Raw genomic sequence first — 25404 nt, 5'->3', positions numbered from 1 at the left:
ATCATGGTTGAGAGGTATCACTCATGCCACACATCTCAATTTCAGCCTTTGTGGTTCAACCCTTTGTTCTCCTTCCTGCATCCATAGCTGCTGTAGCTCGTCTCCTAGCCTTGCTAGCGCCTGTACTGAGGGACCCTGTCTCTTTTGACCGTTTCTATCACGGAAGTGTGTCAGATCTAGGGAGTATTCACCCACGAGTCTTGGCGGCTGCCCATATTTCTGGTAGTCATATCAAAGGAAGTGAAGTGAAGATGCTATATCTTCACTTACAGCCATAATTCCTTCTTGATAGATTATATTTCCTCAATTATTCATCGCATATAGACCCAAATGAGGATCAAGATGGCAGCAGACTTATGTTGCACACCCCACATCGATGACAGTGGCTATGCAGTGGTCTGGTTGGTGGGCCTCTTCTTGGGCAGTCTGAGGTTTGGGGTCCTTACTGCCTGGGTCTTGGTACCGTTAGATCGGGCCAAAGAAAGGAAGAGGTATAGTAGTAGCGTTCGAGCTACTATGTCGCCAGATTTTTGCACTTTTTGTCAATACAATTAGGAATATCTGTTGTGTGGTCTCTGGGGGTGAGGCAGAATTGTTGCAGCCTTCTTGTCACGTTGGCGTGGTGGTGAAGAAGACGAGTGCCAAGCGGTGACAAGATGGACGTTCAATTGCAGCTCGTCTACTAATAATCTCTGTGTAGTAGGACTCGGAGTCAGTGAGGGTGCGTCTCTCTCATATGTGATACGACGTGGCGGTTGAGATATGTGCTTGCGAATGCGGCAGCCCTGTGCTGAAGGAGCATATTCGCTTGGGCGTGACAGCAGGAAAGGGAGCAAACCTGGTAGACGAGGGTTCTGTCTGAGGAAGACTCCTTATGGTGGGTTTGACCTATGATAACGAACATGGTCAATTCTTGTCAACATCAGTGTTGTCAGGCCTTCAGTCTCTCCAGACTCATGCACTCGCCTCTGCTTCTTGCTTCATGATGCTCATCGCAGATCTAGCTCTGCTGTCGTTGTTGCGACCTGCAACATTCGCGCGTCCGGTTCATACAGACTTTTAAAGAAGAGAAGATGGACAAAAGTCTGGCCCCCCTAGAGAACAAAGTTGTGTACCATGGGCTTTCGACAGTGGGCAACACTCTAGCGATGCCTGGGAATATGCAGTGCGCACACCAACCAATGCTGACGCATTGCCCGAGCTCGAAAGCAGGTGCGCATGGGGACGAGAAGTAGAGACAATCATGTGGAGGTGTCCTGCATACCGTTAGCTGATGCCACATGTCTGAGCCATTGTTCTCTCTGGGCAAGTCCCTGAACGCGAGCACAATCTCGATCTTGAGGCAAATTGGACGTTCTCTATGCGCCCGATTTCCAGCGACATCTGCCAGCCCCAACGACGCAGGCATCATATCCTTCAAAACAAGGCACACGTTGGGCTACATTCCGAAGGCAGAGGACCATTTTGCTGCGCCTCTTCCACGTAAGTATCGTGCAACAACTCAAAGTTGAAGTACAGTCGAGCATCAGGGGAAGCCTCGAAACCTCGCAACTCGAATTACAGACCTGCGAAGGTTCAGACTTTAGTCCAGCCTACATCGTGCGTCATGATTCCAAATCGACGAAATGCATGGCTGCCTCATGCTGAAGGGGCTGCTTCACTTGATGTTGGTTCCAGCATTGTTTCGGAGAGGTGTGTTGTACGTACATTCTCAGTCGTTATTGTCAAGCGATGGTGTTTGTGGAGGTGTGTGTTGGAGAGAACACATCTGAAACACGTTACAGATCTTGCCGTGCACGCGGTCATCGATGTCACAGGGCTGAGTGCGACGTCTCCGTACCATGCAGTAGTAAGTGTTTCATCTTATCAGGGCAAAGAGCATGTGCCCACGAAATCAGGAAATCCGTACGAAAGTGCAAATAAGAGACCTTACCTTGGTTTGGCAAGGCAGAATCAGGAAGTACTACCCGACCAGAATGATAGTGTAATTGGGCGCAAATCCATCAATCATAAGCAGTGCACACCCTTCCATGAGAGCCCATACACCTCGCTTATGCCTCGTTCTTTTTGGCAGACTAACGTGATGGGATGTACGTACATTGCAGCGTACCCTGAGATGACAATAGTGGGTTTAGGTCGCAAATTATGACCATATCGATATAGTGAAGATAGTCATTTCTTGAAGGAGCTTCTGGCCAACTGTTTAGCTGTAGTGGCTGCATAGGAAATACTTCCGACTCGTCCACCTTTTTGGCAGCAACATCGAACCATCGAGGGTTATGCAAATGCCATGCCCGGATGATAGAACCAACTTGACACACCGCCCTGTATGAGCCGTCGCAGATTCGAGTCTTAGGCATCAATGCATTGATCGACTATGCGTCGTGCATGTGGTTCATACTTCGGTGGTCTGGACTTGGGCAGCAGTATCTGCCTCTGGCCAGAGGCGGATTATACTTTCCTGGAATTTCCGCTTCCTTGCGAGTGTGGCCCGTTCCTCAGCATAGTTTCCGATGCCACGACCACCGAAGAGCTAGCAGGAGCTCTTTAGCTTCCAGATACTCATGGTTAGTTTGCTGCCCAAGCCCATGAGCACGAGCGAAGCAGCAAGGCCATCCGCCCACTTTGGATTGGGGACCCTGATCAGGCTGGTCAAGACAGTCTGCACAAAGTTGCATATGCCTCACTGGCTTTGGACACTCCTTGGACGTTTGCTGTCCGTCCGTCGCTGTATGTTTCTGAGCACTTCGACACAGTTCATGATTGTTGTACTGTGGAATCCGCTCCTGAGTCCTCTTCTCGTGTATGCAGTCTCTCTTGCGCCAGTCTCGCACATTTGAAAGTGTCTAGTCGACAGGCTGTCGAGTAGAGCAAATCGAGTCGGCTTTCCTCGTGGCACTCGCAGGTGCTCATCGGGGCAATCGTAAGGGTATAGCTGTGTTCAGTATCTGGTATCTCTTTAGAGAAACTCACAGTCCAGAACTAAATCGACTGAACTGAATCCTGATCGAGAGTGACCATATTGACCGACAGCCCTCGTTTCCCGTTTAACTCTGACTGACGACGGTATCTTATTTGATCGATAACCGTCGTACCTTGAGTGCAGTACACCAAGATGTATCGTATCTGAAATTTGTGCTTTGTGTCTCGTGATGTTTGCTCTTGCCATGATTTTTCGACGGGGCGCGCAGGAAGCCATCGACAACAGACATTTGAGTATGACGGGAGACTTGCCGTTCCCGCGAGAATTCTCTTTTACAAAACGGGTGCCTGGAAAAGTTCTTTTGGTGAGGGTCGTGATCTGGAAATGTTTCATACTCGGCAAACCCCGTATCCCGGAGCCGGTACCGTAAGGGTTGACAAGAATTGTGCACTACTTGTTTCCTGCAGAACGGCAGTTGTCAGTAATGGTTCGTGCATGATTGGAACTTTTGTAAGCGCACTTCTTGACCACTCGCCCAGGAACCATCCGAATCCTTCCCGGCCCTTACCACGTTTCGAGTTGGGGACCTGTTCAGAAACCCTCCGGAACCATTCCGTTTGGGCAATTGTACTGGCTTAACTTCATTCAAATCGAAGTCCAGCTGCACGAGGATGCTCTAAAGTCTTTCCCATTGGAACCAGCAGAGTATTCACAGATTTCGTATTCGCAGTTAAATTGAGATAACAAAGCCACTCGCACGCTTCTGATGCCTCCCCTGAAATACTTGCTTGTTGACTTTCGCGACTCGTACAGACCAGCAGGAAACACCGGTCAGTTCGCGCCTCTGAATGCAGGAAGCAATGTTCTCGCCGTAAAGTAGTAAATACGGTGTGGAAAGTGAGATGCATCCTGCCTAGGTAATTGCGACGCAATTGGCCAATATTACGGGCTGAAATGCACCCCCGGGTACTGACCATTGGTCTCCATTAGGTTGCGCCCGGTTGAAGTGGCCGTGAAATGCAACAGTCGGTTATTCTGTTGGTCCATTAGGAATAGCTGTGAGAGATTATGCTGAGCAAGGTCGCTTTCCGAGGAGGTGGACTGTGTCAGTTCAAGCTGAAAGAAGTTGATACCCTCAACATGGAAAGCAGTTGAAGACTCAGTCCGAGAACGCCGCCCGTTCTACGGCTTGAAACATCAAGAGCGGCGATAAACCTCTTCCTTGTGCTTCGTATACATCTTTTTCCTGGTGAATTATCGGCTTCTGTATGGCCGATGTCCAGAACAGACCATGAGTATTCAAGAGTTGCCTCATGAAAAGGCTAGTCCCCTCATCCGGGTCCTTCTTTCAAGGACCATGCTCTCGGTCTGCCTGTAAAGAGCATCAAGCTGCTCCATAGACAACGAATCCATCAGGATCTTCGCAACTTGTGTGCCTGCACTAACAAGTTGCAGCATATAGCGGTCGTCTCGGGGGATCCTGGGCTGCTGATCCCTGGTGTTCTGTCTAACGGCAATTGAGTTCTCTAGTGTTGTGACAAACTGTTTGATTTGATTATCGTAGAGCACACGGGCGGGGATTCTTCGCTTGGTGGCGAGCCTCTTTAACAAATAAGCCCATTCTGTCCATTCCCTATCGTCTGGTGTCCTGACTCTGGGCTTGTCTCGTTCAAGCGGTATTGGAAACTGGTACTTTGCGACAAAGTGGAAGGCGCAGCGGGACAGGGTGTCGTTGACTTGTTGCGTGATGTGGTCCTGCTCCTCAATGCTTAAATGGACAGGAAGAGTAGGTAAAGCTTGAGAACGTGCATGCTCTTGCTGTGGTACTGGTAAAGGGAGGAGTTGAGAAGGGCCGTCGAACTCGTCCTGATTGAACGGCCGTCTGCGCGTGTGGTACCGACCAGGTCTGCCCAATTCCCCCACGCGGCGATTCTGTGTCTCCACATCAAAATCACCGTATCCTTGACTTGTCGGCGACCCAGTCTGAAAGCTGTAACTATCCTGACTTTGTCGACGCAAAGCTATCTCATCCGGTATTGCCCTTGCGGGGAGAATGGGCTGTGACTGTTGGTACGCGCCCACGTCAGAAGTGAAGGCAGCAGTTTGAGATCCCAGAGATAACGGCCGGAATGGTTCGCCGACAGCCGAATGCGCAGGGAGACGAGAGCCCCCGTGTATCTGAGGAGGCAGCCTCTGCCGTAGACGCTCAACTTCTGCCGGACCTGGAGACATGCGGCCGGTAGTCTCACCAGCGAAAGGATCGTAAGTGGACGATTGCCATGGCGTAAATCTGCGTGCAATGGTATCAGTCAAGAATTGAGGTAACCAGAAGGCTAGGAGTACTTGCCTCTGATATGGATATTCGGTTGCTGTACGCGCAGATGAGGAGACATCTCCAGGCTTTGACGAGAAGAAATCTTCCTGGCCTGACATGCCAGCGTGATTGTCAGTCAGATCGAGGGCAAATCGTATCCCGGGCGCGAGACCAGAATGGTATGTAGGATGTAGATTGCTGATTGGAGATGTCAATGCCAACATGATCGATCCTGCCAGAATGATGTGCAGTCGGGACAGAAGGTGCACAAATATGTTGGCGCGATCGAAGAGTTGTGTCTTTCCAGTTGCTGATAGGTGAGATTTGTTTGGTCGATTGGCTCAAGAAGTTCGCATAGGGCACCCATCAAGGCTTGAGCAGTATAATAAGTGACAGCGGACTTCTGGCAAGATTCATGAGGTAGAATCCAACAGTGACAATGGCATTCAACCTGAAGCACGTGGAGGGGTCCCAAATGGTGGCTATGAGGTCGACGACCCATAACAACGGCTATTCTGGAAGTTGTGTGATTCCCACCCTCGTCCCATTTCGTAACCCCAGGCAGGCCTAGTTCTTACAGAAATATCCACCTACAGGGGCCGAAACGAGGATGCTTCAGGGCATGCTCGGCGGGTTGTTGCCGACTCCGTGGATGAGGCGTTGCGGCCCCTTCCAACGTTAGGTGATCTATAAAACTGACTTTGGTCCCTGACAAGTGGGACGCCACATGATTCCCACCCGCGTGGAAAGTTGGAACTCTGACAGATCATGGCGTTAAGCCATGTCTTCTGGAAGCTCGATTAATTTCTTTCTGTGGACTTCAAGGCCGAGGTGTACGCCACGTCGATGTTGGCACGTCATCAAGCCGATAGAACGAATGTTGCAGAGTAGACAGTACGATCAAGGCACTTGATGCCCGAACGGTCGTTGGATGGTCCAATACTTCCCTACAGCGACCAAAGTGCAGGTACTCGAAGTCACGAGCTTTCGTGGATGGATCGCCACAAGATAAAGTTCCGAGAGAACAGGCGAATCTGCTGACAATGATTCTGCCCACAGTCATTGTTGTCAGTTGGGCTGCTCGAACACGGTGGGTAGCCGTTTGAAGACTGCAGCGGCGATCACTATTGTCAGGGCGGAGATCCACCCATGGTGACGAACACACGAGGCGCGAGTAGCGAGCCTTACAACCAACAGACAGTACGGAGAAATCAACCTCAAGTCAAGTCTGCCGAGACTTCCATTGGGCCAACTCTGCAAACCCTGCTTTATGCGCGACTTCAGACATAACAATTTCCAAGCGAGAAGGAAAAGGGTAAATGAACCACTGCCTCCAGCATTGGGGCAGGGGGCATTGCCACCACTGCGGGAACCTACCATAGTACTCACAAAGTAAAAGCAGCCACACACTAGGAGAAGCCATGGACAAATGTAAGGTTAGTTATATGTCGGTAGGACAGAAGACGAGTTAGTCAGTCAGAGCCGGAAATAACACGAAAATAAACCTGCAGGGACAGCGGACACCACTGCTGCCCAAGTCTATGCTCGGCGTCGCCCTGCTGCCAATCATGGTTATGATCGACACCAAGTGGGTGAGGCGAACGACAGAACCCATTTTGAGGCGTAGGGTTTCGAGACATCGAAAAGTGGCGGGCTGCGGCCCAAAACGGTACCCTGGTTGGCGTACAGACATGGAAGATCCTGCCACTGACTGACAGTCTGCCATCTCGAAAAGACGGGGGATGGTGGGAAGCCGCAGTGGATCCCACTATACTATGTGGTTCTGTGGCGGTTTGACCAACGGATGCCTAAGATGAACCCAATCGGCTTGAAATGAGTTTCGGGGAGAGGTTTAGGGCGTTCTCGCACGGAGATTCCTCGTAGGGCAGGAAAAGCCAAAAAGCTGTCCAGCGCACGCAGTACGTTCACAGCCAAGGCAAACCATTTGATCTGTAACACGCCACGGTAAAAGGCGAGTCTGGTAGGTGGAAAGTGTCGGGCAGTACGACATAGGCTGGGCGGTTCACCAAACCAAGGAGACGGTATCATATCTTGGTATCAAAGCATGGCCTGACAATCTCCCAGACGACCGTGAAGAGAAAAAGCAAGAACAGAGGATGAGAGATGGAAGATGGAGAAAAAAGGGGTAATGTGGTGTTAGAACTAAGCTCGCCTAAGCCTCGTCAAAGGACCGCCAAGGCGACGAGGCTACGTCATTTACCTAGGTAAGTATGGTGACCCCTGAACATGAGACGAACTTCATCTTAAGGTCTTTCTTTCTTCCTTCTATCGATCCTCCTTGACCGAAGACCTCGTTCATAAGTCTAGTACTCAGCCACTCAGCGCACGTACGTATGTGTTCAAGTGTTGCGAAATTTCTCACACGAAGTACACGCACACCTCGGCTAAGTATTTGTATTTTGTACACATCACGCATCTGAAGCATGCACAAAACGATTCAAACGCCATGGATGGCATGGCACCTGGCCTGATCTTTCCTCGATCACGATTCCTCATGACAGCTTCAGGCGCGCAGATATGGAATTGCACAGAGTCCTGGATACTTTCCCCCAAGATTACCTGCGATGCTTTTGGCGACGTAACACGAGAAGCAATTCGGCCAGGATCTCCTCAGCCCTTCCCGTTGGAGAAGTCTAAGAGTCTATGGAACAATGGCACCTCTTCTAGAACAACTCAAGATGAGAGTCTTGAATAGTCTTTGCACTAGAGAGTGACCTTTTGTCCTACCGCGGCGCTATCGCCTTCGTGGCACCCGGCCGTCCCCCACCTTTTGCGATACTGTCGCAGGGGCAGGGGCTAACCAATACCCGGTACAGGGCTCTCTCGAAATAGGAACAGCTCGCAAGCGAGATGTGAATGACAGACTGGATAAGTTATCCAGCCTCGCTGCGATCTTTCGACGAGTCATTGAGCAAGTTTAAGGGATACGTCTCGTAAGCCGACGCGCATAGTCCTGCAATCGTTAACCAACAGGTCTGAGAAATGCTCTTCAGGCGCCAGATGCCATAGAAAGCACTCACTTGACAGCTTCTCTTGAGGCCTACTTCGAGGCCTACTCGCGGCTGATAGCCGAGGATTCTTCGAGCCTTGTCCCCGCTAGCATATCGCATTGCACAAGCGTCCATGACGCTCCCCGGTGACAGGGTTGTCGGGGTCCCGGAGATTCGGGAGAACCCTTCCGCTATCAAGCCTAGTACCCACGCCAATCTTTCTGGAATTTGCACTTCGAAGGATGGTGGAAAGTGATCAAATTCTTTCCAGACCCCCAGGCTAAACTCTCGAAACGAGATCGGTTCGTTGTTCTGAATGAAAAAGATCTCACCTGCTGCGCTTCCAGCCACGATGCCACCATGGTCGGAATGATTGCCAAAACCATGCCTTCCAGCGATGTCACCAAATTTCTGCCCTGACCGGGTACGCAGCAGGTTTTCGAGTGCGAGTACGTGGGCATCAGCGATGTTGCCCACATAAACAGTATCCCAGAGATTACTGCCGTCGCCAATCTTGTACCGGCTCTCGCCTTTCGCTATGCAGGCGTGGATGGGAGGGATCAGTTGTTCGTCACCTTCTCCAAATACGACAGCCGGTCTCAGAACACATGTCAACAGGGGCCAGGCGCGACTGCCCTCTGTGTCTTCCATCAGGGTATGGTCAATTGCGCCATTCTCCGACCGACTTCCTGCTGTGTTCGCTGCGATCACAATTCCTTCCGCTTCGACCTTACTTTCGCCATATATCGAATTTCTTTCACCGACAGGCCATCTCTCGTCGATGTTGGCATATGGTTTGCTCATATCGTCTGTCACTGCGCAACAACTACTCGTGTAAACGAGTGCCCTGCAACCAAGCTTCTTGGCTGCTCCTACCACATGCTTTGTACCATTGACATTTATGTTCTTGACCACTGGCTCTAATCGGCGTGAATATCTGTCAATTGACAAAAATCAGTTAAGTGTACGGAGCGCGCGATCGTTGTCCTTGATCACATCTCTTCGACAACCATTCCTCATCAAGAATCCCAATGGGGAAATGTCTGACGTGTCCAGCAGGAAGCGCTGCCCGACATGGTCATGGACAGCATGAAATAATGGACCTACCTCTCACTCAAGGACGGCACGATGCCTGCCGCGTGGACGACAGCCCCAGGTCTGGCCTGCTCGAACGCCCTTAACACGTCCATTTCTTCCGTGATATCTGCCTTGAAATACTCATATGTGCAGCCCCTCAGCAAATCGAAATCGTCATCAGAAGGCTCTTGCGCTTCTTTTCGCCCAGACCTAGGATCCTCTAACATGTCAAGGATGCTCACGGTCCATTTCGGATGCTGCTCCTGCAACGCTCGAACGATTGCCGACCCAATGAAGCCTAGACCGCCAGTCACCAAGACCTTGATGTCTTCTGAGATTTCGTTCGCCATTGCAATTGCCTAGACATATGAATGCGCCGCCGCCTTTCCTGCGTGTGCCTGGATGACTTCAAAGATGGATGGATTGTTTACTGCACCGCGCTCGCAAGTGAGTCGCACGGCTTATTACGCCAGGTCTTCGACGCTCGTTATCGCAAGTCATGACGAAGGTCATGAGAGCAATTACTTCAGGATTCAAGGCGCAAGCCAGGTACATATTCTGAACAGAATAGCGATAAGTTGAACAGCGGACGAAATCGGCCTCATATCCGGCGAGTAACAAGCCGCTTTTGTTCAATGTCTGACCAGTGTAGCCTCCTTGAAGAGACCGAAATAGGTCGATCAAAGGCGGAGATATTCCCTGTCATGTCCGGAATAATGGGCAGCCGAATGGGGTCATGATGCTAGGAAGTACGCATCATCATTTCTGGCAACAAATGTCTGTACCATTCTAGACGGCGGAAAAGAACTACGTAGCCAATGATCGATCCCGGCGGAACGATGCTCAGGATACGGGACATCAATGCCTTGGGGGTCACGATTGCACGAATAAAATGCGGTATACTAATCATGTCGAAGTCAAAGCTAGCACGGAGACAAACGCCTCGACATATAATGAGAAGGCCCTAAGACGATTCAATCGGTATATAGTGTATATAGATGGCCTTTTCAATCACTCAGACTTCGTGCAGCAATCACTATCGGATAACCCAGTCATGTCAGTTATATGAAATGCCCGCTGTGATAGTCCTGCGCATGCAGGCCACCTGCTCCATGTACACCGGTCGGATAAGGATAGTATGACTGCTGTGCATCGCCCGGTCCAGCCCCATGTACGCCAGGCTGTGGAAAATATGGGTGCTGCTGACCGTCACTTGGTCCAGGTAGGTCACCATCTATATCTTCGTCGTCGACCCCGAAGAACTGCTCATGCAGATTCGGATCCTGGACTTGGTCCCGTCCAGGCCCGACGTCTTCTCTTTGGAAACTGCTTCTCAATGGAGTGCCCTCCTTTGATCCTCCCGCCGACACGGCTAGTTGTTGTTGAGCACTCCATCTTGCCAAATCGGATTTCTGACCCGGGGTCATCTGGTGACTCCATCTACCCTGCGCGAGACCTGGGCTTGGTTGTTTCGCGTGAGCGTTGTGGCCACTGAGGGTCGGGCTGATGGCGTGCATTTCTGTCGGCGGCTCCGCACGACCCCATGATTCGACAGCCTTGGCTGACATGGGACTGTACAAGCTGTCGGCGTGCTGGTCGTGGACTCGACTCATGCGCCCTGTCTGGGCCATGCGTTGTCGTCGCTTGCGTGTATATGCGAAGCAGCACCAGCATGTGCTTCCGAGGAGCAGGATGCCGCCTACGATGGGCAGGGCGATGGCTAGAGGGAGTTTCCAGCCGTGCAGTCCGGAGGTTGAGGAGTTGCTGTTGGATGCGCTGGTGGGACCGGCTATTAGTGTTTCGTTGAAGATCGAGGCTGCGTCGGGGAAGAACGGCTTGCCGGCCACGGGAGGCTGTCGGCAAGCAATGTGCAGTGCTTGTAGGACTGTACCCGGTTAGTCAGATGAGCCTGATGGTATCACATTCTTGGGGAGCGTCACAGTTGGCGAGGAATAATTGTTGTGGGATATAGCTGTAGCATAATGCACATCTGTTGATAGATGTGTCGTCAAAGTCTCCTACATTGCAGAACGCTTCGCCAGGCTGACTCGTGGAGGTGTCGTTCGTGATCTCGTAGCCGATGGTCTCGTTCAGCACGGCGCAGCTGACCTGGCATGGACTGCTGATGGAGATCCGGTCTTCGGGAATCGCAAACATGCATCCTGCGAGAGTGTAGCGAAGAGCCACTGGACATTGTTCAGCGCTTTGCCATTGACCATGAAGATGACGTTATTATGAAAAAGAGAGCATACGCAGTCCCCACTCTACGTCCGTCTCATTCTTGCTTGTGTCTATGGCCGTGCTGTTCAACTGACATGCCACACATTGGTTGAAGGCTCGGCCCTGCTGGAGAGACTGGTAGTCTGCATCGAGGCAGACGACATCGTCCGAGAGGCTGCCAGCGCTGGCGCAGACGGATTCGCAAGGCGACCCGGTAACAGACTGGAGGGCGGTGGTGACACGAACGAGGAGGGTGAGCAGGCAGATCAGGACGGCGTGGAGGGACAGATGAGGAGCGGTCACATTGCGGTCATGCCAGCCGGCCATAGCATGCCATCGACCGTCAGGGCGGCCTCATATGAAACGGGCGCAGGCGCGCAAAGGCAACGCAAGGTTTGGGTTTGAAAATAGGCTCAGGCAAAGAAGGATTCTTGCGGCTTGTATTTCATCCAATTTGAAGGCCCGACGTAGAGTGCAATATGTGATTGGAAACAGCGACGAATGGGTGCTAGCAACACTGTCATCTGGGGGCGGTACCTCCCTTAGACGCATGGGACCGCATGGCCAGTTGGCAGAGACAAGTGAGAAAGCCGTGTACTCTCCCTGGGGCTTGCATCTTGCCGGGCGGTTAGAGAGGCCAGTAAGCAGAGGTGAACGAGGTTGGTGTAAGGAGGGGTCATTGGTGCCAGGGTGTGATAGAGGTTGTGAGTGGTGGGAGATTTCTCGATCCAAAGCCCACGCTAGGCTAGGCGGGACACGACGGGCCGGATGAAGCCTGTCATCTTAAGACCTTTCACAGCGCTGTCATCTCCGTCATCGTCTTGCATGTTTGTGATGGGTTTCTAGACGGCATTGATAGTGCAATGGACGACACTCCAAGTTCGACCTATACGTTCGCTTCTGTACCTTGCGGCTTCATCAGCGCGAGAGATATATGTTCCATGATGTCTGAGGTGCTGTGATAATGCGTGCCTCTCCTCGAGCCGCCATAAGCTGCATTCTCACCTCGAAGAGTGCTGCAACAGTGACGTTCTTTTAGCATTTTATTGATACATGGCTTAGAGCAGGCCTGTCTTATGAGTAGGTCAAAGCCGCACACGTACGTATACATATATACAAATCCGAAGCGTCTTTCTCATGCTTGTTGAGCGCAAAGAATCTCCGGGGCGTGGTGGCTCCTGCTGCGAGATAGTGGGTTCTAGATATTGACACTTTACCGCGCAGACATGCCACTTGCTGGTGATGATGTGCAGAGAGCTCAATCCATCACCGTTGAGCAAGTCGCCTCGATAGTGGAGGGCAGCACGGTGTTGCGAGAGCGTCCCTGGTGCGTTGATTTGCGAGAGCCGGTACGCCCCCAGCACAATGAGTCAGTAGCCTGCGGCGGACGTTCTCTGTCGATGGAAGTCCGCCTGCCCTGGTGAGTCTCATTTGTTTCGGTTCAGCTGTTCAACTCTCTTTTCAAAAGCAGAAATCATGGTGCTCGCAACCTTGCCTTCCACCTGTCCAAACATCTGATCATATACTGGGTTTCGAAACTTGACCGTCACGTCCAGTTTGACGGATGCTTGATTCTCCTTGCCACCATCCAGAGGCGATATCTGCCATTTTGTGCTCAAGACTTCAAAAAGGCCACCGCTGTTTGCCTCGCTGCTTCTGGCCTCCACGATTCCTTTCTCGGGGTCGCAACGAACAACACTGTCCCAGTCTTCCTCAAGACCGAACTTTGCATATCCGACCTTTAGTCTGGCTCGGGTTGGGTATCCTTCTGAATCCCTCGAGGTGACATTTGAAGCAATAGTAAAGGGCAGAAATGTTGGATAGCCAGAAACATCGGAAACAGCTTTGAAAATCACCCTAGGCGGATATGGGAGTGTCTTTGTATGTGTCAAGCTCCGTTCTGGGCAAGGTCCCAGTGCCTGTGAGAGTAGAGAGTCGAAGATAGTCCTTGTTTGGAACGTCGTGCTGGGATTTCCTCTGAATATTGATTCCCCAACAGCAGTCAAGGATCGACTCGAGCATCGTAAGCTCGCTGAGTGTTGTAAAATCATCTTTTATCGATCCAAGCACACCGATGCACCGCCAATGCGCCACAATCAAAATAAAAAAGAGACCATGTACTGCACCAACAACATTTAAACAGATCTTTGTTTGTGAAGGAGCGATCATAGGTTTTGCCATGACGTTTTGTATTGACAAAAGTCGCTCGAGTCAAGAAGTTTTGATATTGTTTACGGCTTGACTCGTGACATCTGCTCCTGTTATTCAACTGACCACCTATTTCACCTGCACTTTTCCATATTCTACGAGGACTCACGTTGTCGCGCTTCACGGTCCATTACCAGCCAGCGATCGGGTCATCAAAGTCCCCGATGGACTTGTAACAGAATGACTGCGGTGTCAGAAGAATCTGCGGCCATGGACGCCGCGCCGTCCACCCCTGCGCGCAGGGTCACGGTCGCAACCAAAGAACCTCCTCCGGAGAAACCTGAAGCAGTCAGCCTCAGAACAAAGATTGTCCTGTCTTTCTGGGCGGTAATACTACTGCTGGGTCTCCCAACATGGTGGCAAACGACTTCAATATACAGAGCCAGTCTGCCTTTGCAGGACATGCTCAACTGGGCAGATGGGACGGTACGCAAGGCCACGTTTAATGCCCACGACAGTACTGAATATCATCTATAGAACACACCCACCGCAATCCCGCTGAATATTTGGATCCAGTCTTCGGGTTTATCCTGTCCAGAAGCGCAGACCCTCGTACGAGACACCCAACGAGCCCTCGACGATCTAAATGAATACCCGACGTTGCATCAGCGACTGCATCTGGTAGATGTGAAACCGAGCAACAACGAGGCTGGCCATGGCAAAGAACATTCAAAAGAGGGGTGTGGCGTAGATCCATTGAAGGCAGGCCTTGGGGATCCTGCCCTGAAGATAACTCTCGAGTCATCAGCGAATGCTTTTGTCTTCGACTTGGACACAATCGCAGCGTCGGCCGCTGTACGTGTGCCAGCCATTTCAGGAAACAACGGCGCCAAACAGCTTGCGGGGACGCTGCACGATCTTTTCAGGCACGAGCAAATCGCAGCAGCTCTTCAAACTGTTTTCCTCGCAGGCAATAGCAATAACGCCCAAGCCTTCCTCAGGTCGCAACCCTACGACCTTGTCGATAGTATCGAAAAGCAGATCAGTCGTGCCTACAAGTCGGCGCCGGAATTCCACCTGACCTTTTCTCTCTTGACAGCGAGCGGGGCTCCATCCAGTTGGGACATTCAAGAGACGTTAAACGATAACATCAAACCATTGATCCAAGCGTTGTCGAGTACCGCCAAGATCGATATCACAACACAAGTTCAGCTTTACTCAGCATACTCCCCAGCAGTCCACCCATTGGTTCAGGAAGGACGGGAGGGCATGTTGTTGCAACAGAACGATCTGACGGCCTTTGTCAACGCGGCAGAGTGGCCTCTTGCACCTTCTATCGGAGATGGCCCTACCGTGAACTTCGTTCTTTACGTACCGACTGTCGACCAGATTCCGCTGAGGATTGCAGACAACGACGAGACTTCATGGCTGATTCCGCAATGGGGTGGCATCCATATCTTCAACCCTCCACTGCTTTCCGAGGCCGTGTCCGATATCTCGACTCTGCCAGCGCACCTGTCCAAGAACATGCTTCAACAACCATTTCAAACGTTCGCTTCGCAGTTACTTTCCTTACTGGGCGTGCTACAATCAGAGTCATCTGGGAGGACCCTACCACTCCAACTTCGTCTTGATGCATACAAACGCTTCTCTGCACTCACGCTGTATCTCAAAGCCGCATCGAGCTTAGGTTCCTTGTCGCGCTTGGCCCAACATCTCAGCAACATTCCTATCCCCAGGCACGTGGCTCAATTAGTCGACGACTCTATCGGCAACTTGACCGCTTGCAGCCACGCTTTTCAGGAAAGCAGGTGGGATTCTGCTCTTGCTCATGCCAAAACTGCCTATGCCGACAGTGAAAAGGCCTTCTTCGATAAGTCCATGGTTGGCCAGGTTTACTTTCCCGATGAACACAAGGTTGCTGTATACCTACCTCTGCTCGGCCCAATCGGTGTGCCTCTCCTTGTCGGTCTCCTCAAAGAGATCAAGAGATTTATCTCCAAGAAAAAAGCTTTTGCACAGTGAGGCTAAAATTCACGACAAGCACATTTCTCATCGGATTACACATCCAGTGTCACACATCAATCACTACACAGCTTCCATTTACAGCTATCGTTCAACAACTGGGATGCTGTCTATCTGTGCATTTGGTCTACGCAAGTGACCTTGTCGAGCTGCTTATTTAGGCAGCTCGATATGGTATTCGTCCACTTTAAAGTGGGGGATATCAGGACTGATCTCCGCACTACAGGCCACACTCTGCAACATCAACCACCTCATCCCGGTCATTCAGGAACGCACCAAGCAATCGAGCAATCAGATTTCGAGATGACTTTCTGAACTGTTCGCTGCATCATAGTGGGATGGCCTTATCGACAAGGCACACTGCGGGGCACGTCATGAACACAGACTAAAAACGCAACAATATCATCGAGCTACCATGCGAAAAAATCTATATAATGTCCCATCGAGGCAGAAGAAGGGCACCTTATCCTTCTGGCTCTTCTGTCTGTCTATCCTCGCGTCCACACCGCTTATCGTGATGGCAACCACCTCGCTTTTGCGCCTGTTGGCGGTGACATGGTTTGCTCTGAGCGGTCTGGTGCACAGTCAAGAATGTTTCAACTCGAGTACCGCAATCAATGGAAAGGCATTTCCCCCATTGATTGAAGCTACGACGGAGGATTTGATCACTGGCTTGGAATCAGGTCTCTTTACCAGTGTTGACCTCGTGACGGTAGGCCATATACCTGCGAGTGCAAACAGCGTCCATGTCTAACACTCTTATCAGGCATACATTGATCGCATTATGGAAGTCAATGGGACATTACGCATGGTCACTCAACTCAATCCTGATGCTCTGTCCATAGCTGCTGAACTCGATGCCATGAGAGCCAATGGTACCGTTTTGGGGCCTTTACATGGAATACCCATCCTCATCAAGAACAACATTGCCACCGCTGACAAAATGGACAACACTGCTGGATCCTATGCTTTGGCTGGAGCCAAGGTTCCCCGAGATAGCACAATGGCGGCAAAACTTCGTCAAGCCGGTGCAGTGATTTTGGGAAAGACCAATTTGTCACAATGGGCAAACTATCGGAGTTTTAATACCAGCAACGGGTGGTCTGCCATTGGAGGTCAGACCCAAGGCGCGTATTATCCAGAACAAGATCCATCAGGCTCATCTTCTGGTAGTGCTGTGTCGAGCTCTTTGGGACTTGCACTGGCTACTTTGGGTACCGAAACCGACGGTTCCATTCTGTCACCCTCAGATGTCAACAATCTTGTTGGCATCAAACCGACCGTAGGTTTGACATCGAGATATCTGGTCATTCCTATATCCGAGCACCAGGACACCATCGGTCCAATAGCGCGAACCGTCAAGGACGCAGCATATGTCCTTTCGGCCATTGCCGGAAAGTCTCCCTATGACAACTATACGAATGCAAGTCCATTCAACTCGACCCCAGATTATGTAGCGGCCTGCAACTTTTCCGCCTTGAGTGGAAAACGAATCGGCGTCCCTAGAAACCTGATCGACCTGGTGGCAGACCCTACAGCTGCACCAATTGTGCCAGTCTTCAATGCAGCGCTTGATATCCTGCGAGCTGCTGGAGCTACCATCGTCGAAAACACCAACTTTACTGGTTACGAGGCTCTCAACGAGGGCAACTACAGCAACATTGTCCTTGAGGCCGATTTCATCACTGATTTACCCAAGGAATATCTGTCGAAGCTCACGTACAATCCCAACAACATAACTTCAGTCGCGGATTTGGACAACTTCACACACTCATTCCCTCTTGAGGATTGGCCTGAAAGAGACACTTTGATCTGGGATGGGGCGTTGGAGCTTGGATACGGCAACACTTCACCGGAATTCTGGTCGAATTACACCATGAACACCTACTTGGCCGGTCCTTTGGGCGTGACTGGAGCTCTGGCGAACTACTCTCTTGATGCTCTTGTCCTACCCACCGAATTCTCACCAAACTTTCCCGCCTTGATCGGTTCACCCGTCGTGACTGTCCCGCTAGGCGCGTACCCTGCAAACACGACAGTGCTGCGGAACGGATTTGGAAACTTGAACGCTATCTTCCCCAATCTACCGTTCGGAATCAGCTTCATGGGACCACATTTCAGTGAAGAGCTGCTGATTGGCCTGGCGTACGCTTTCGAGCAGAGAACTTTGGTTCGCAACACTATAACACCATACCTTGAGGCGACAACCGAATTGGTTGATGTGGTCAACAAGAAGCGAAAACTTAGTAAGGCATAAGTCAATGTTGGACGTCCCGGGAGGTTCATGACAGGGTAATTAATGACCAGAGAGAATCGTTGAAGTCGACTTTCATCCGGCTACATAAGACAACGAGAAACCTAGAACCTCAAAACTTGCTTATATCCTGTGTTCTAATCATTCTGCTCTGTGGTACGAAATACTGTGTCGAGGCACAATCTAGAGTCGCAAAAGCGGATAACCGAGGGATATGCGCCCTGGAGGGTCGGTCAGAGGGCAACCAACCGGAGTGCAGAGGATATCGGCTGACCTTTGGCTGGCCTATTCTGGAATACCGGACAACGCTGGAGGAGAGTCATTATGGGGGACCCTCACTTACCTTCAGGTACTTTGATGAACCTCGGTTCAGTTCAGTAACCAACGACCAAAACACCCGCCCACCACTTGCCAGTAGTGCTCAAATAAATCATGATGACCCTCCACGCGCATCCCGGGGTCTCCATACTCCTTCAGAGGGTCAGTGGTCGCCGTTCCTGTGTCCCTGCTTGAACCTCACAGTACTGGTTGTTTGCTTCATCGTCTCCTCCTGGTGTTCTGATCTACTCACTGTAGTGTACTGCAATACCTTCATTCCGCATCAGCTAGACAGCCCATCCCACCCCTATACGACGTACGTCTGTATACTGCGCATCGCTGTATAGCCGGCAGCTTTCTCATCATGTCCCCAACCCTCACCCGCGCCGAAGTGGCCAAGAACAACACCGACGATTCATTATGGTGCATCATCGACCACAAAGTCTACGACCTAACCGAGTTTGTTGACGCCCACCCCGGCGGGAGTGTGGTGCTGCAACAATTCGCCGGCCAAGACGCCACAGACGCCTTCTACAATCTCCACCGTCAAGAAGTCCTACAAAAGTACGCGACTTTGTGTATCGGTGTCCTCGACGGTGAAAAGCCCGAGGTCATCGACCCGAAGCCGGGCGATATAAGTTCCGTACCCTACGCGGAACCGCTATGGCTGGCACCAGCTTTCAAGAGTCCCTATTACAATGAAAGTCATCATAAATTGCAGCGGGCGTTTCGCAAGTTTGTCGACGCAGATGTCTACCCGGAAGCACAAGCCAAGGAGGCGGATGGGACGTATATAAGTCAAGAGCTGGTTGATAAGATGGCGGCGAATAACAGTTTGGCTATGCGCTTGGGGCCCGGGAAACACCTTGCTGGCCTAACATTGCCTGGCGGCGTCAAGGGTGAAGAATTCGACTATTTCCACGATTTGATCGTTGCGCAGGAACTCTCGCGGGCGGTGGCACGAGGGTTCCAGGATGGCAATATGGCCGGGATGATGATCAGTTTGACGGCGGTGAGACAGTGGGCTAACGACTCCAGTTTGAGGGATAGAGTGACGGAGGAGTGTTTGACTGGCAAAAAATTCATGTGTCTGGCAATCACTGAAGCTTTTGCCGGATCGGACGTCGCTGGCATAAGGACGACGGCGACCAAGACTGAGGATGGGAAACATTATATCATTTCTGGTAAGATTCCTTACCTTCTTCTGTTTGGCGGGTGATGATATGCTGACGCTGGATGTGCAGGTACGAAGAAATGGATCACAAACGGCATGTTCGCCGACTACTTTGTCACCGGGTGCAAGACAGAGAAGGGGTTTTCGGTGATATTGGTGCCCAGGGACGACAACATCGAGACGAAGCGGATCAAGACAAGCTATTCAACGGCCGCTGCAACCACATTCATCCAATTTGACCATGTCAAGGTGCCGGTAAATCATCTACTGGGCAAAGAGGACCAGGGCTTTATCGTGATCATGAGCAACTTCAATCACGAAAGGTGGGCGATGGCGTGCTCTGTGATTCGATGGATGCGCACCGTCGTCGAAGAGTGTCTGAAATGGACGCACCAGCGCGTCGTGTTCGGAAAACCACTCATCACCCAGCCCGTTATCCGGCAGAAATTGGCCAAGATGATATCCCTGACTGAAGCGTGCCAGTCGTGGTTGGAGAGTATCACCTACCAGATGAACCAGATGGACTATGCGCAGCAGTCGAAACTGCTGGGTGGGCCGATCGGGTTGTTGAAGTCGTATGCGACGAGGTGTGCGCATGATGTCGCGGATGATGCTGTCAATATCTTTGGTGGGAGAGGTATCACGCAGAGTGGCATGGGAAGGGTGGTCGAGCAGTTCCATCGGACGTACAAGTTTGATGCTATACTCGGTGGCGCAGAGGAGGTGCTTGCTGATTTGGGTGTGAGACAGGCCATGAAGCAGATGCCAAAAGCGATGCTGTGATATTTGTCATGGAGAGTGACGATTTGTACAATGAATGCACATGTTTTGCAGCCTTGTGGCGGTCGACGGAAGTCACTGCTGGTTACAGTAAGATTTGTGGCATAGAATTCGGTGTAGATGCACGACTGGTTACGGTCAGCTGAGGTAAGCACGGCTGAGGTACAGTAGATGCAGGTGCCATGATGTGCCGTCCCAAGTAGGTGATACAGTATAGAGTAGTAGTACTCGACTTAGGTTGCGATGGACATACCCTGCAAAAGCGTGCGGTCCTTCTGTAGGTACAATTTCATGCTCACGGAAAATTGGATGTCTGGTGGTGGGCAAGACAATCATCAGGCCCCCAAGGAGACCAGCTGAACATGGTCACACAAACCATGACCCTGTGTATTTGCCCGGCTTAGGTAAGTTGGGACGACATGTGTCCAAGGGAAGGCGTACGAATAACGAAAAGGAAAAGTCCAGCGTATCTCCTGTTGAGGACTTGTTCTTGAGCTGACACTTCTGGCTTCTCCATCGTATCATCGTGAATAAGGCTGGCTCTCCTGGAATGTCTGTCACAGCGTCGTGCTGGAAGTCAAGCAGGGCCCATCCGGTTCGCTCAACGTTGTTGGCCATCTACAACCAAGCCACTGCCTTGTTTGCAACAGTCGGGTGCTTTCGTGCCTCCTTCTAGTCCGCGGAACCATGGGGCTGTCTCGAGATGCGGAGCCATTGTCGTTGCCGGTCGTGAGCCAGGAAGCATTCTTGAACAGTGGCATCGAACAGCAGGGACGACAGAACAACGATCAAGGTTCCTGCCATCAACCACTGAATGAGGGAGGAAGCACTCATAAAACTCCGAATACAGAGCTTCTCAGCCTGCCATTTGAACTCCAACAGAGGATTCTGGAATATGTCTTCGCAATGCCCTCCCCTGGAAGTTTTCCGCCACGCAGATCCCCGATCGCTTATGGCAAGACGCCATCTTCTTCCAGGTATCTGACCACACTTCTTCTCTGCCGCCAGATTTACACACAGGCTCGCCTGCTGCCGTTTCGGACGAATCTTGTTAGCTGCCCGGCAACCTTTGGGTCCAACACAACGACAACGAGACGATTCCTAAAGTCGCTGCGGAGTTTCCAACGAAACGCCATCAGAAGACTGGAGCTGACCCTTCTGGCGAGCATGGTAGACACGTGGTCCTTAATATCGATCCTCAGACTGCTAGCCAATGCCGCTGGCGAAAACGAGCTCCAAGATACACCGTCGGGTCCAACTCCAGCGCAGGACCAAGAAAGTGCGAGAGAAACTCCCCTGCAAGCTCTCACCATCAACATCGGCACCCGAGACCTGTACTTGGCACAGGCAGAATCTCTGACCGGACTGACGCATATGCTGGATCTATCAACTTCTGCTCCGACGTATTTATCCTGCGCCTCGTGGGTAATTGATGGACTGGTGCATCTGAAAGCCCTTAGAAGATTGACCATCGTTGTGGAAATGAGTGGTGCTGTTGCACAGAGACTGGAGCCGTCAAGAAAAGATCAATTCCAGCAAGTCTTGGACAGCTCTTTGCCCTGGGTCTCTGAGATCAGAGTCGAGTGGAAAGTAGTGGACGACCGAGTGGCGAAGACAGATGACAATGACTGGGTCGATTCTTCGTGGTCCCATGAGCAGGCGGCAATGCTGTTCACCCATGGCGCATCTCATGATGCATACGACGAAGATCTTGTCGCGGAGGAGGCTAGAGTAGTAGCTGGCTAAATCGTTAGGTCGTTGATGAAGTCCATATGAGGATCGAAAAACAATCCATAATAAGTGCAACAGGACCAGTGCCTCGCAACGAGACCGGGCAGGCGCGAAGCATCCTGATGGCTGAAAGGGTTTCGCGGCATTGTTCTTGTCGGTGGTCTTTCTTGACCATTTCAGGTCATTGTAACCAAATGACTCTGATCCTCACTACAGCGTGCTGACCTCGATGGCTGTCCATTATCTTCCAGTCGTCATGTACTTGTGGACAATTTGGAGCGGCATCTGAGTTGTAATCACTGGTCTGCTCAAAGTCCCGGTAGCAGCGGCAGAAGTTGCCTCAGCCTTTGGTTCCTCGACGTCCATCTTGTCTTCGTCCTCTTCATCATCGTCTTCGTCGAAGTCATCTCCGTCCTCGTCGATATCTTCATCAGCCTCATCGTCGGGAGGCTCCACCAGTTCTCTGCGGAGGCCAGTGACCACGTTTTCAATGCCATTTTGCATCTCCTGAAAAGTGTAGTCGGCACCCCACTTCTGTTTCCGTGCTTCCTTGTTAGCAGCACCTGGTGCCCACTGCCAGAGTGCGCTACGATCTTCATCAGAAAGTCCTGAGTGGGAACCCTTGCTCTGGTCGGCGGAAATTCTTTGCCCTTCTTCAATCCATTCTTCGACACTGGGTTCCAGCTTTGTACGTAACAGCGTTTCGAGAATGAAAGCCCGTTCCTTGCCCGGAAATTGTGGAAGGGGGAACGCGACCGTAGATTGAAATAGTTCTCGGTATTCTGAGAGTTGCGCGACGATCTGCTGCATATTATTCGAGACGAGGTTAGCGTGAGTCTGCAAAGTTGGCCTGTCGATGGTCAGTCAACGCTTCTGCTTTGGAAGTTCTGGTAATGTGGGCTCAAATACCATGATGGTAGTTGGCTCTGGGTTGTGATCTCTGATCGAAGCGCGACCAACGAAGTGTGAAGAGCCAACAGACGCAGGCGTGCTTGATCAAGAGACTTGACCTGGTCAGTACTCAAAGCGGCCATCGTGAAAACTGTCAACAGACACGATGCCGTAACATGTCGTGTTGTACGTGAAAAGATATTCAGGTGTTTTACTGCATATGCGGGGGAAATGTGTTTATCAAATGCAGGTCAGTCAGTACTGAGTAGTGATGGACGATCTCCGCAATTAACTTACCTCAAGCTCCAATTCGTAACGTCCCTTCTACATCACCAGCACAGAAGATCTCGATGTTGTCTTGCCATCACTCGCCTTCGTAGGCACAAAATATGGCTGCCCCGGCAGTCTCGCGCTTGTCGCGTTATACCGTTTGCTCCGACTGCCTAACAAGAGTCTCCCGCCATGCCTCCTTGTCCGACACTTTTCTACGCTCATCTACGCAGGCAAAGAGGAACCTTCACACAGGCTCATCACGTGCCAGTGGCGGGCCTCGAGGCACTGGCAGGCACTCGCAGAGTTTCGTTCGGGACTATTTCTCCGCCAACAACTCTCTCGAAAGAGGATGGGTCAAGAGCGGACTCTTAGCTGCGATGCGCACAGTGGCGGAACCACAGCAGAGCCGAGGGACTGTGCCAATTCGGCAGGATCAAAGATCCCGCGCAGAGGAGGAATTTGGCAGGATATCTTCAGATCACAAAGAGGCCATGCTTAAAACAAGAGAAGGTCAAGAAATCGAGTCAACAAGGCAAATACCACAAGTCGTCCACGCCGAGCCCGACACTCAATCAGAAGACCTGCTACCTCACAGGAGAAGGAAGAGACGGAAAGAAAGCGAAGTCTTACCACCTCGTGTTGAGGTCGAAGAATCATTACCGCTCGATGCCTCATCGCAGCTAACCACCGCCGCTGCATCCATGCCAACTTCCGCCACCTTTCGCCGCAGAATGGCCACCTACCTTTCCCTAACCAAACCTCGATTGTCCTTCCTGATCCTCTTGACAACGACCTCAGCATACTCTTTATATCCCATCCCCGAACTTCTCTCCTCCACAGCCTCTTCCGTGGAGTCGTCATTTTCCACATCGACCCTCACGCTACTTTTCTTGACTTCCGGCACCTTCCTATCATGTGCGTGCGCCAACACACTCAACATGCTTTTCGAGCCTCAGTACGACGCTCTCATGACCCGAACCCGAAACAGGCCGCTCGTACGAAACCTCATCTCCAAGCGCGCCGCATCATTTTTTGCACTCCTATGTGGAGCGTCAGGACTACTCCTCCTAGGCTACGGCACCAATCCTACCGTGGCCGGACTTTCGGCTCTAAACATCTTCCTGTACGCCGGCGTCTACACACCGATGAAAAGAATCTCCGCTGCCAATACATGGGTCGGTGCCATCGTGGGCGGCATACCGCCCTTGATGGGATGGTGTGCGGCCGCCGGCGAAGTCGCCACCTCGGAGCACCACTCATGGCAAGATCTCCTCTTCTCCGAGAGCTCTGTCGGGGGCTGGGCTCTGGCAGCGCTACTGTTTGCCTGGCAATTCCCTCACTTCATGTCCTTGTCTCACACCATCCGAGACGACTACAAAACCGCCGGGCATAAAATGTTGGCTTGGACCAATCCTGCGCGAAATGCACGAGTCGCACTACGCTACTCGATTGCCATGTTCCCGATATGCGGATTGCTCTACTGGTCAGGATACGTGGACTCGGGTTTCCTAGCCATCAGCACCGCTTGCAATGTCTGGATGACCCGTGAAGCGATTCGTTTCTGGAGAAAACAAGGCGCCGGTGGTAGCGCCAGAGGACTTTTCTGGGCAAGTGTATGGCAGCTACCTCTTGTGCTGGTCGGAGCGTTGGTATGTAAGAGAGGGTTGTGGGATGGGTTCTTCGGCACACCCGAAAATCTCTATGACGAGGCTGACGAAGTTGATTTCGACGGTGATGCGTTGGGCATGGAGTCGGCAAATCAGCCGTCGACACCTCAGGGCAGTATCAGCACGGCCGTGCTTGGACTGAAGAAGCCAACATGAGGAGGCTACTTCGACTGAGTCGAAAAGCTATGTGCTGCCAGCCTCTCTAAAACTAGGATCAGGCCGCAGAAGGTGGTCTCTGGTAGTGGCTGAGGAAGCATGTCTCGACGAAACTGCTTCTGTGTCTACAGTAAATGCGGATCATGAAAGTCGAATCATATTTTAGATATCGAACGGTCTTCAGGCTACGAGATAATGGCTAGGAATATCCCCTCCCCTATTGAACATAGTATTAGAAATGTTCCAAGGACTTTTGTATCTTTTGAAACGCATTATTGATTATCTACTAAGTTACGCACAGTCATATAGCTGCTGTGTCTTTTGTATACTATATACTCGGCCGTCTCAGGTTAATGATCTCTCAATCTGTGTCCAGAAAACCATTCCGCCCACATTGGGCCGGAGCTTTTGATCGAGGGCTTTTCCACCACCATCTCCACGC

The 25404-nt window shown here is 51.4% G+C and overlaps 11 protein-coding genes across 11 annotated transcripts; 6 read left to right on the top strand and 5 right to left on the bottom strand.

The window, feature by feature from the left end:
- Nucleotides 1-1280: 1280 nt before the first annotated feature.
- Nucleotides 1281-2462, top strand: EDD37DRAFT_683236 (uncharacterized protein; the record flags this gene model as incomplete). The annotated part of the gene is made up of 5 exons (XM_062819829.1): nt 1281-1482; nt 1514-1599; nt 1678-1692; nt 1716-1746; nt 1785-2462. The coding sequence occupies 5 exons, from the start codon at nt 1281-1283 to the stop codon at nt 2147-2149; spliced, it is 699 nt and encodes a 232-aa protein (XP_062668364.1). The 3' UTR covers nt 2150-2462.
- Nucleotides 2463-3810: 1348 nt separating this feature from the next.
- On the bottom strand, nt 3811-5477 carry EDD37DRAFT_683234 (uncharacterized protein). Its single transcript, XM_062819828.1, has one exon. The coding sequence runs from the start codon at nt 5459-5461 to the stop codon at nt 4235-4237; it is 1227 nt and encodes a 408-aa protein (XP_062668363.1). The 5' UTR covers nt 5462-5477; the 3' UTR covers nt 3811-4234.
- Nucleotides 5478-8064: 2587 nt separating this feature from the next.
- On the bottom strand, nt 8065-9974 carry EDD37DRAFT_475671 (sterol-4alpha-carboxylate 3-dehydrogenase). The gene is made up of 3 exons (XM_062813160.1): nt 9356-9974; nt 8279-9185; nt 8065-8211 (listed from the first exon to the last, which is right to left on the bottom strand). The coding sequence occupies exons 1-3, from the start codon at nt 9673-9675 to the stop codon at nt 8176-8178; spliced, it is 1263 nt and encodes a 420-aa protein (XP_062668362.1). The 5' UTR covers nt 9676-9974; the 3' UTR covers nt 8065-8175.
- Nucleotides 9975-10386: 412 nt separating this feature from the next.
- EDD37DRAFT_651749 (uncharacterized protein) lies at nt 10387-11872 on the bottom strand (the record flags this gene model as incomplete). Its single annotated transcript, XM_062818384.1, has 3 exons — nt 10387-11210; nt 11266-11511; nt 11578-11872. The coding sequence occupies 3 exons, from the start codon at nt 11870-11872 to the stop codon at nt 10387-10389; spliced, it is 1365 nt and encodes a 454-aa protein (XP_062668361.1).
- Nucleotides 11873-12814: 942 nt separating this feature from the next.
- Nucleotides 12815-13803, bottom strand: EDD37DRAFT_475383 (dehydrase and lipid transport-domain-containing protein). Its single transcript, XM_062813157.1, has one exon. The coding sequence runs from the start codon at nt 13594-13596 to the stop codon at nt 12973-12975; it is 624 nt and encodes a 207-aa protein (XP_062668360.1). The 5' UTR covers nt 13597-13803; the 3' UTR covers nt 12815-12972.
- Nucleotide 13804: 1 nt separating this feature from the next.
- Nucleotides 13805-15926, top strand: EDD37DRAFT_475495 (phosphatidylinositol glycan, class S). Its single transcript, XM_062813158.1, has 2 exons — nt 13805-14179; nt 14231-15926. The coding sequence occupies exons 1-2, from the start codon at nt 13934-13936 to the stop codon at nt 15716-15718; spliced, it is 1734 nt and encodes a 577-aa protein (XP_062668359.1). The 5' UTR covers nt 13805-13933; the 3' UTR covers nt 15719-15926.
- Nucleotides 15927-16235: 309 nt separating this feature from the next.
- EDD37DRAFT_651746 (amidase) lies at nt 16236-17975 on the top strand (the record flags this gene model as incomplete). The annotated part of the gene is made up of 2 exons (XM_062818383.1): nt 16236-16430; nt 16485-17975. 2 exons carry the CDS (start codon nt 16236-16238, stop codon nt 17973-17975), a joined length of 1686 nt encoding a protein of 561 aa, XP_062668358.1.
- A 354-nt stretch (nt 17976-18329) lies between these two features.
- EDD37DRAFT_475513 (acyl-CoA dehydrogenase) lies at nt 18330-20589 on the top strand. The gene is made up of 2 exons (XM_062813159.1): nt 18330-19474; nt 19535-20589. Exons 1-2 carry the CDS (start codon nt 18655-18657, stop codon nt 20245-20247), a joined length of 1533 nt encoding a protein of 510 aa, XP_062668357.1. The 5' UTR covers nt 18330-18654; the 3' UTR covers nt 20248-20589.
- A 342-nt stretch (nt 20590-20931) lies between these two features.
- On the top strand, nt 20932-21990 carry EDD37DRAFT_610892 (uncharacterized protein; the record flags this gene model as incomplete). Its single annotated transcript, XM_062815251.1, has 1 exon — nt 20932-21990. The coding sequence occupies one exon, from the start codon at nt 20932-20934 to the stop codon at nt 21988-21990; it is 1059 nt and encodes a 352-aa protein (XP_062668356.1).
- A 225-nt stretch (nt 21991-22215) lies between these two features.
- On the bottom strand, nt 22216-23009 carry EDD37DRAFT_651743 (mediator complex, subunit Med8; the record flags this gene model as incomplete). The annotated part of the gene is made up of 2 exons (XM_062818382.1): nt 22216-22825; nt 22885-23009. 2 exons carry the CDS (start codon nt 23007-23009, stop codon nt 22216-22218), a joined length of 735 nt encoding a protein of 244 aa, XP_062668355.1.
- A 123-nt stretch (nt 23010-23132) lies between these two features.
- EDD37DRAFT_475361 (protoheme IX farnesyltransferase) lies at nt 23133-25202 on the top strand. The gene has a single exon (XM_062813156.1). The coding sequence runs from the start codon at nt 23256-23258 to the stop codon at nt 24960-24962; it is 1707 nt and encodes a 568-aa protein (XP_062668354.1). The 5' UTR covers nt 23133-23255; the 3' UTR covers nt 24963-25202.
- The last annotated feature ends 202 nt before the right edge of the window (nt 25203-25404 follow it).

The sequence above is a fragment of the Exophiala viscosa genome (genome assembly GCF_022695815.1).
Source record: "Exophiala viscosa unplaced genomic scaffold EDD37scaffold_8, whole genome shotgun sequence".
NCBI lineage: Eukaryota > Fungi > Ascomycota > Eurotiomycetes > Chaetothyriales > Herpotrichiellaceae > Exophiala > Exophiala viscosa.
This window is presented reverse-complemented; position numbering and strand designations above follow the sequence as displayed.

Excerpts from the sequence above, each read along its gene's own strand:
- EDD37DRAFT_475495 (XM_062813158.1), top strand. The coding sequence starts at position 13,934 with ATGACTGCGGTGTCAGAAGAATCTGCGGCCATGGACGCCGCGCCGTCC. Across the intron at positions 14,180-14,230 it reads TCAACTGGGCAGATGGGACG|AACACACCCACCGCAATCCC; the intron begins GTACGCAAGGCC and ends TATCATCTATAG.
- EDD37DRAFT_475383 (XM_062813157.1), bottom strand. The coding sequence starts at position 13,596 with ATGATTTTACAACACTCAGCGAGCTTACGATGCTCGAGTCGATCCTTG.
- EDD37DRAFT_683234 (XM_062819828.1), bottom strand. The coding sequence starts at position 5,461 with ATGTTGGCATTGACATCTCCAATCAGCAATCTACATCCTACATACCAT.
- EDD37DRAFT_475361 (XM_062813156.1), top strand. The coding sequence starts at position 23,256 with ATGGCTGCCCCGGCAGTCTCGCGCTTGTCGCGTTATACCGTTTGCTCC.
- EDD37DRAFT_475513 (XM_062813159.1), top strand. The coding sequence starts at position 18,655 with ATGTCCCCAACCCTCACCCGCGCCGAAGTGGCCAAGAACAACACCGAC. Across the intron at positions 19,475-19,534 it reads GAAACATTATATCATTTCTG|GTACGAAGAAATGGATCACA; the intron begins GTAAGATTCCTT and ends CTGGATGTGCAG.
- EDD37DRAFT_475671 (XM_062813160.1), bottom strand. The coding sequence starts at position 9,675 with ATGGCGAACGAAATCTCAGAAGACATCAAGGTCTTGGTGACTGGCGGT. Across the intron at positions 9,186-9,355 it reads GTGCCGTCCTTGAGTGAGAG|ATATTCACGCCGATTAGAGC; the intron begins GTAGGTCCATTA and ends GTCAATTGACAG. Across the intron at positions 8,212-8,278 it reads GCCTCAAGAGAAGCTGTCAA|GACTATGCGCGTCGGCTTAC; the intron begins GTGAGTGCTTTC and ends TAACGATTGCAG.